The sequence below is a fragment of the Plecotus auritus genome (genome assembly GCF_963455305.1).
Source record: "Plecotus auritus genome assembly, chromosome: 8".
In the NCBI taxonomy this organism is placed as follows: domain Eukaryota; kingdom Metazoa; phylum Chordata; class Mammalia; order Chiroptera; family Vespertilionidae; genus Plecotus; species Plecotus auritus.
Window position 1 is genome coordinate 41213716 of NC_137782.1, and position 9502 is coordinate 41223217.

Here is a 9502-nt window from a genome sequence, read left to right on the forward strand (position 1 = left end):
TTTGATTTGTGGGCTATGTAGTTTCTCTTTTCAACTACCCAACTCTGCCATTTTAGTGCCAAAGCAGCCATAGACTATGTTAATGAATGGGTTGGACTATTTTCCATTAAAACTTTATTTACAGCCCTGACTGGTTTGGCTCAGTGGATAGAGCGTCGGCCTGCGGACTGAAGGGTCCCAGGTTCGATTCCGGTCAAGGGCATGTACCTTGGTTGCGGGCACATCCCCAGTAGGAGGTGTGCAGGAGGCAGCTGATCGATGTTTTTCTCTCATCGATGTTTCTAACTCTCTATCCCTCTCCCTTCCTGTCTGTAAAAAAAATCAATAAAATATATTAAAAAAAACCTTTATTTACAAAAATAGTCTACTGGTTGGGTTTGGCCTGCAGGATGTGTTTTATAAGAATGAGCAGAGAAAGGCAACCCTCTTCTTATTCATGTTCTCTTTTTGTAAGAAGTGTCCTGTTATTATTTTCCAGACTGTGCTAACCTGATGAAAAAGTGTGTGCAGTGTCGGGCAGTGGTTGAACGAAGAGTGCCTTTTATTATGTGTTGTGGAGGTAAAAGTTCAGAAGATGCTACTGATGACATCTGTAAGTGGATTTCTTACGCATTATCCATCTTGTCGGGACTTCCCTCAACATATCTTCTCATGTATAGAACACTGTGGTCTTGTAAAATGTAAGGTATATGACTCAAATTTACAGAGGAACAGATAGGGTTTTGCTCTTGTTACATTACTAGAAACCTGAAAATTTTCTAGCTTGTGATATGATTATAGAACTTTAAACATTAGTCTTTTAAGACACCTTCATCTGTAATATAAAGATTATTATTGTATGCTTGTTTAAAGAAAATTTGCTGTCTATTTTAAAGATGAAGTTTAGTGTATCTTGGGGGATCATCATATTACAAATTATTTTTTTTTAATTTACTAAAGTATTAACCTCATTCCTATATCTAGCAGGTTTACCTAGAGTATTTGAGTATTTTATGGAATAATAATAATTTGGACAGAGTAACTGTAGATAAACTGAAGTATATTCTAGTGAACTAGTAGAAAGATGAAAATTGAAAAGTAAATTATTTACCTTTAACCTTTTCAATAGTATGGCTATGTAAAAATGTTTTTCATCTTTGCATTACTATAAGCTGGATGGTATCTTCGATTTCTTTGGTCTGTGTACAGATGAGGAAAACATTAGTGTAACTACTTCTGCCCAGGGCTTTTGTCTTTATCACCAGTAGAGCAGAATATAATCCCAGGAATAGATTAACTAGAGTAAAAGACCAAGAATCTAGAGAGCAGGAAAAGTGAAATAAAAAATTTCCCTCCTTTTAGTAGGCCATTGATCATGGCCTTTCTTTCATGGAGTTCCTCATCTCAGATCACTAACAATAAGTAGAGTTGGGAATAAAGGAAAGGTGGCTTGCTGCCAGAATTGTCTAAAATAATTGCTTGTCTTCTTGGGTTCATACAGTGCAGGAACAGGGAAAGTAAGTATAAAATGTACTCGTGAACTTGTCAAAGGAAGCAAGTAGAGCCTTGGAAAACCCGAAAGTCTGGGTTAGCTGTGTTAAATAAAATCTGAAATTAATGTGTAAACTTATTTCTTTTTGAAAATGATAAGTGAGGGAGTATAACATAAATATCACTACTGTATCTGTTGTCCACATGTAAAAACAATATTTAAAGAGGATTCTAATAATAGTCTTGTGTTTTTAATAAAACAGTAATAATTTTAGAAATGAAAAATAATTACTGTGTCAAAACAGTCATAACATTAGATTTTTTATCTCTATTATAGCAAGTGGAAATATCCCAGTGTTACAAAAGGACAAAGATAATACGAATGTCAACGCAGATGTGCAGAAGTTGCAGCAGCAGTTGCAGGACATTAAGGAGCAGGTAATAAGGCTTTCTGCATGGTAAAAATGATTCTGAGAGTGGCATTTCATATTTTTCTATAAAACTAGTAGTGTTTCCTATAATAGGCATGGTTCATATTAATGTATCACTTGTAGTATTTGAATATTTGCAGCAGGTAAAATCTGATTGAAAGATTTCCAAAATAGGAAACATACAAATGACCATAAACATGAAAAAATGCTAAACCACATTATTAATAAAGAAATGAAAATTAAAACCACTATGAGGTACCTTTTGCCACCTCCCAGACTGTGGGAAAAACTTAGTGTTAAAAACTGTCAGTGTGTTTAGGCAGAATATTTAGCAGCCATAACTCATAATGCTAGCAGGAATGTCAGTTAGTAAAAACATCGAGAAATTTGTCATTTATCTAATAAAACTAAACAAAATATGTTTGGGGATGCAAACTTGGAAAGATAATCATTCAGATGGTGTTTAAAATCACAGGAAGTGGTTTTCTTGCCTGGGACGTCTGAGAGGAGGCATAAAAGAAGTTTCTAAAGGACTGATACTCCACTTCTTGATTTAACTATCAATTACATGCATTTTATGAGTTTGTGAACTTGCATTAAACTGTTCACTTATGCCTGGCTGGCATGTCTCAGTGGTTGAGCATCGACCTATGAACCAGGAAGTCACGGTTTGATTTCCGGTCAAGGCACATGCCCAGGTTGTGGGCTTGGTCCCTGGTGTGGGGCGTGTAGGGGGCAGTCAATCAATGATTCTCTCTCATCATTGATGTTTCTATCTCTCTCTCCCTCACCTTTCCTCTCTGAAATCAATAAAACTATAATTAAAAAACAAACAAACAAAAAACTGTACACTTATGAGTTGTGCACATTTATGTATAGATGGTATACTTCCAAAATACACACACACATATAATGAGAAGCAAGGGAAAGAAAAAGGTAAAATTCAGAATAGTTATCAGTGAGGAGTAGATGGAAAGGATTGGGGAAAATGTGGGGAAGGGCTTAAAAATAAAAGGTAGTGTTTCATGTTTTAAACTGCATGGTGGTCATATTGTTCTTTATATTTTACTAGAGGCCTGATGCACGAAATTCGTGCAAGAGTAGGCCTTCGCAGCCCCGGCTGCCTCGGCCCTCGCAGCCCCGGTTGCCTCTGCCCTTGCAGTCCCGGCTTCGTCCAGAAGGTAGTCTGGAAGGACAGTCGTTCTGCTGTTCAGCCATTGGGTCGATTTGCATATTACACTTTTATTATTATAGATACATACAAACAGAAATGCTCTTATATCTACTCAATATTTAATAAAAGCAACAATAAAATAAGAAAAGAATAGCTAAAACTTGTAGGCATAGGTAAGAAAGTTTTTTTCCTCCCCAACCTTGCTATTTGACCCAGCAATTACATCTGATTTAATTCAAAGGATTGAGCTGTTATTTCTTTAGACAATTACATCAGTGTTGCCATGGAGTTGTTAGAGTTAGCACTTGTCTGTTCTATCTGAATTTGTAAGAATATAACATAGTTAATAGATAGTAACCCAGGATAACTAATGACCCTTGTTACAACTAATTTAGAATTAACTGTAATATTTATTAGGAATTAAAACACCCATCTGAAAAGATGAAAACTCTATCATTGGGCCAGTTTTTCTTCTGAAATCCAGCACCTAGTAATACTTGTTATATGGTAACAAGTAAAGATAAATATAGATTTATAAGTTCTGAATGTAGGAATATTAAAGTAGGAACATATTTAGCTCATTCTAGTATAAAACAAAATGATTTAAAAATTTTGAAGCTCCTTAGAATCTCAATTCTTTTTCCTTAGACACTTAAAACTGATTTTTGAATATACCTTCTGGGAAAAGCATTTTATCTCCTAATTGTGAATTAAAATTGTTTTTATAATAAATAATGATACCCTATATGGATCCTAAAAGAATAACTCAGCTCTACCTTTATCCAAAGTTTACCATTCAAAGAAGTTTCTCCTTCCTTAAATTATCTTTATTACCATATTTCATCATTAAAGTATTTAAACACTTAAGACACAATTCATTTTCTGAGGAATGATGGGATTTTTTTTTTTTTTTCAGGGCCCCTTCAGTGTTACCAAGAGAAAGCATCTGAATAACTCTCTCTTCTTTTATTTTAAATCTTCACTAGCAGCCATATGGAGATTGGGCATATAGAAAAAGGTTGACTTGCCACAGGTTCTCCTGCTGGGCATTCAATAAAAAAAAAAAAAAAAAAAAAAAAAAAAAAAAAAAAAAAAAATTGAAATTAAAAAAAGTTCTAGGCAACGAAAGATTATTTGACTAAAACAATAAAAGAAAATGATGTTACAGAGTTGTCACATGCTACACTTTCAAAATATAAAATGTCTGAGCATTTATTATTTTATTTATTATCTCCCATCCAGACAATGTGCCCAGTGTGTTTGGATCGTCTAAAGAATATGATTTTCCTGTGTGGCCATGGAACGTGCCAACTCTGTGGAGACCGAATGAGTGAATGTCCAATCTGTCGCAAGGCTATTGAACGAAGGATTCTTTTGTATTAACAAGAAACTCAGTGTGTTTTGTTAGCTAAGGTATTTGGTCATGAAATCTTAGTAAGCCTTTAAACTAGTTGGAGGTTCTAATGAATTAATTTTGAATATTATAGTTTCTTTACTAGAGTATAATTAAACTGTAAATGTACCAGAACAAAATAACTCGTCAAAACAGTGTTTGAAGTCGTGTGTGTTTTTTTGTTTGGTTTTATGTTTTTATTTTAATTTGAAACATCAAATTCATGTACTTAATAGATAATTTATTATTGGCTGAGGGGAAAATCTATGAAGGAGGAAAAATACTTTTAAAATCTTCTGTTATAAATTTGTTACACCTCAGAAAATACATTTTGTTATAACCTGCTATCCTTCAGTTTATCATGATTTAATACAGTGAGTTGACACAGGTACTCTGAAAAGTTATGCATCAAATGAAAGAGGCAAGTCAAACTATTCTGTCACATATGGGGAATATTAAAGAGAGAATTCTTTTTAAGTAACATAAAGTTATCCAAATGATTGTTTCTGAATTCTTAGAGTAAATGGAAGCATAGAATGAGAGAATAATGGCTTTGCTTTTAGCTTATTTTCTAAATTTAAAGGGAAAAGGAAACTTGAATCCAGTTGCCAGTGTCAAAATGACGGGTAGACATGAAAAGGAAAAATTATAGTGGGGAACTGAAGGGAGGAAAATTATTCAGTCAGAGAGTATCTATTAACTGCTATTAATGATTGCCTTTCTTATGTTAATTATGCATTGTTCTGTTCAGTCAGCCTTTAAAAAAATGCCTGTGAAAAGTATATCTCAGTTTTCCTTGTGGTTACTTATCCAGGCTTGATCTGTCCAGTGAAACAATAATACCCTGATTGGTCTCTGAAGTTCGATTCAGCCTTTCTTGTATACTCAACAGCAATACCCTAGTGATCTGAGAAGGATAATGCATTGCCCAAAGGCAGCAGTCCTTTCTTCTCTGGGTCTGTTAATTCTGACAGTGATACTGATTCTAGGCCATTCTCTCTCAAGAGAGTGAGGCTTCCTATAAAGAAAATGGTCTCTCTTTATACCTACAGACAAGGACTTATTTAAACTGCCAACAATACCCAAGACATAGTAAATAACCTAAAAATAAATACTTTACAAAGAGTAACTAGGACATTTACAGAAATATGTCCAATTACCCGTCCATTTTTTTAACTTAAACTTTGACTTCAGAGCATCTAATCATTTTCTCTCCTTTGAATGAGTAATCTTATCTAGGATGTGTATACACATAAATAAGAGTTTTGGGGTTCATTGCTGCTAGATTATTAAGATACCAGCTGTTTACAATAGTGTCTACTAAATACTATGTGTAAGCTTACTCCGAAGGGTAGTTATCTTTTTGGTAGTTTTTTCCCCCCTCTGAATCTGATTCTTAAGTCATTTTTTTTTTCTGCTACAACAACTAACTTTGAAAGTATAAAGTCTCTAGCCCTCATAGCATCATGTTTCTGACTGCTTAATGGCTTTTGCCATTGCAAATGCTGGAGAAAACAATGGTGAGCTTTGCTGGCTGATTTTATAGTCTTGGTAATTCCATATCTGTGTTTAGCTGAGTAACATCATTCAGAATGATAAAATTTTTATAAATTTACATTTGAAAATTTGTTGACTCTACTCAGTTATCTAATAAAGGGCCACTGAGGCTATTTTCAAGCCATATTTTGAAGTTATAAAATGATAAAACATCTGACTTATGATGTTCACCTAAAGAGACAAACTATGCTCTTTTAGATTTGAAGACCGTGTTAAGTCAGGATTTTCCTTTTCTTCCATGCCATGGGCCACCCATCTCTTTCCTAGTAGATTTGCTGGTAAGAGGGAACGCCTGGCTGACTCATGCATAGTTTGGCCAACCAGAGGATTTTATGGTCTAGAGCTCTATTTAAATCCTTTTTATTTGTCTTCTGAGCTGCAGTGCTAAAACTTATATTCCTAAAAGGTAATTTCATCTTCCAGATTTGTTTATTTCCACCATATTAAAAATATAATAACATAAACTATTACAAAAGGGAGTCACTATAATTATAGTGCTATGCACTTGTGATTTTCTGTATTTGTACCACTTTTGAAATTTACTTAACAAATAGGAAATGTTTCTCTATTCACATTTTCAACCACCTGAAAAATTATTTTAAATTTATTTGAGGATCGTGAGGGAGAATAGGAACTTACGTTACTTTCCTCTAACGGTGAAACTGCTACCTCTTCTTATATATGTCGCTTAGCAGTACTTTCCCAGTTAGGTGTGTTTCCTTCTCATTATCATCTCTTAATCTACGCCTCAAAGAACTTTTACTTTTCCTGGAATCATTTAAAAAAACAAAACTAATATGCATTCATTAAAAAATATATTGGGCTTCAGGGGCTAGATATACAACATTGAAAAAAATGGTCAGCACCTTAGCACATGCAGAATTTATCATGCAGTCATATATTAGAAGTAATCTATAGACAAAGAGGGATCCAAAGGTATTGATAGCATTTCCTAATGTTTTATAAGAGTTACCAAGTAGTATTTGGATTTTCTCTACCCCCTCACTCCTACCACATTTTCTCTTTTATTCTTCTAAGATTGTCAGCTTTGATACCCAAAACATACAACTTACCAGATGGTGGTGCTATTCCAATTGTTTTCTTCACATAATTTAACATTGTTACTGCTTATACATATTTAATTTTGTTGGAAGCAAGATGGTTTTTCAAGAAAAGATCATTTTGTGTTAGTATAGGAATGTTATATTAGACAAGTGTTTAGTTTAGCTGGCTAAATTATGCTTGGTTATTAATTTTAAACATTGCAAATTGACCAGCTAGCTACTGAGGTATAAAATTAATTGATAATGTTGAAAATAATTCTTAAATTTATATATTTGGTGGCTTTAGCCTGTAAGACTATTCTAGCATATTGAAATGCATGTTGCTTAAGATTTATCCATTTCAAATTTCAAAGCTTGCTTCATTTTTACATGATAGAAATATACTCTCTAGTCTGTGTTGCCCAATTGCCGTTTTTGTTTATTATCAATTTTGGACCCTTTTGGACTAGGAATTAGTTAAATTTATGAACTAAGAGACTTAGTGATGGGGTAGGATAGGGAAAACAGTAGGGTTTTGCCAAAGTAAAAAAGAAATGTCAAGTGTTTGAATTAGAGGGAAAAGGGGATCATGTAGATTTTATTAAAGCAGTAAGTGGAGAGAGTGCATTTAATTGAATAATAGAAAGGGCCTTTCAACCAGTTTCCAGTGTAGTTTAATTGACAATTGCTTTGAAAATTATAGGCTTTGATACAGCTTGCTTAAAAAAAAAATCCAAAAGGAAAGCACTTACCTTCTTGGAATGTCTAAAGTATTTTATAGTAATAATTTGTGTAAAAATTGAACTTTGGAATAGAAGTTTTTGCATTTCTTTATTATGGTAAAACAACATGAAATTTACCATCTTAACCATTTTCTAGTGTACAGTTCACTAGTGTTAAGTAAATTCAGATTGTTGTGAAACAATCACATCTTGAAAAAGTGACACTCTATACACATTAAACCACAGACTGCTTCTTCTCCCCCAACTGGAGTAGAATTTTGATTAAATATAAAAAGAAATGCCTGAATTATCGTAATTGTTAGTGTTTGCAAGATCTAAAGTCATGGTAAACATCAAGTTTCTAAAATTTGGGGGATGACAGAACTTCTTTCCCCACCCCTACAATTATCATCAGTCATAATTGAGTAAGTTTTAAAAGTCTGTTAATTGGAAGGGTTTGTGAGTTCATTTTGAACCAGAGGAAAGAAACACATTTTAAACATTAGAATTAGTTAAGCTTTGAACTTGTACTAAATTGGGAAGGTAAAAGATTTTCACAATTATGTGTGCCTTGTTGAAAAATGTAAGTTGTCTTTAAGTCTACATGTAATTGTTTCAAATTTTTTTTTCCTCTCACAAAGCAATTTTATTTGCTTGACTATTATGATAGGAATGCTTACTGATATTACTTGGTAGTCATATATAGTCTTGGAACTTTAACATATATATAAAACTATAATAGTATTAGTAATTACCGTTGTACTTCTTTAAAACATTAAATTTGAGGAAAAACTATTCAATGCTGTCTCATGTGTACATTGCTTTGCTACAGTGAGGGGGACTCCTTTAGATTGAACCTCAGTTTACTGATAAATGGTTAACGGTGGGTGAAATGAGCATTAAAATATGAACTAGATAGTGGAGATGATGAGTTAAAATTGTAAGTTGCTACATTAGCATTTTCTACCTCCTTTTCTGTCAGAATATTATTTTTTCCAGCATTTACTCATATTTGTGACTAAGGAGGAGATGGAAACCCGAGGTTAAAATTGAAATTTTTAGTTGAGAATTTAAGGAGCAGGTACAGGAAAGGTGATTTGCCACGTCAATTTGGTACTTAAATCTATAACTACAAGTTGAATTGACACGTATAAAATGTGTAAGAAAGATAATATTGCCGATAGCTTACTTTTCCTTACCATCTATTTGATTTTGTTTCATAAACATGACTTCTTCCCTCCAAAAAGCAAAACTGGTCTTGTAATTTTCTATAAAGTAAATAATGTGCCATTTTGGCAGAAAACTATAATTTCAGGAAGCTATTGAAAGTTCTGACTCAGGGCTTTTTAACAGTTGAAGCAATTGGTAATTATATTTTGGAAAATTCATCTACACAATTCTTCAGTGCCTTGAAAGAATTATTAACTTGGCAACACTACTAAAACTTTATAGAAGGCATAGTGTGCGTGTATTATCCTACACATGTTTATAAGTTATATTGCTTAAGCTGTGTAATAGCGATACTGTATGTGTGCTAGGTTTGGGTAATTCTTTAAAGGAAGTCTTCTAGATTTGCACTTGATAGTTTTTTTTTTTTTTTCACTGATTGTTTATGGCCACGACACTGTTACCAGAAGAGTAATTCTATGTTAAGTCATTATGCAAAGCCATGTATAATAAGCCTCTGGGAAGAGGAAATAGGGCTCAGTTTG

The 9502-nt window shown here is 33.4% G+C and overlaps 1 protein-coding gene across 1 annotated transcript in view; it reads left to right on the forward strand.

Annotated features, from left to right (window-relative positions):
• MIB1 (MIB E3 ubiquitin protein ligase 1) overlaps positions 1-8590 on the forward strand; it is a 123705-nt gene extending 115115 nt beyond the window's left edge. Inside the window, exons 19-21 of the mRNA XM_080684714.1 lie at positions 479-592; positions 1808-1908; positions 4318-8590. Coding sequence (XP_080540840.1) covers positions 479-592; positions 1808-1908; positions 4318-4458 — 356 coding nt within the window. The 3' untranslated portion in view covers positions 4459-8590. The remainder of the gene's footprint in view (positions 1-478; positions 593-1807; positions 1909-4317) is intronic.
• The last annotated feature ends 912 nt before the right edge of the window (positions 8591-9502 follow it).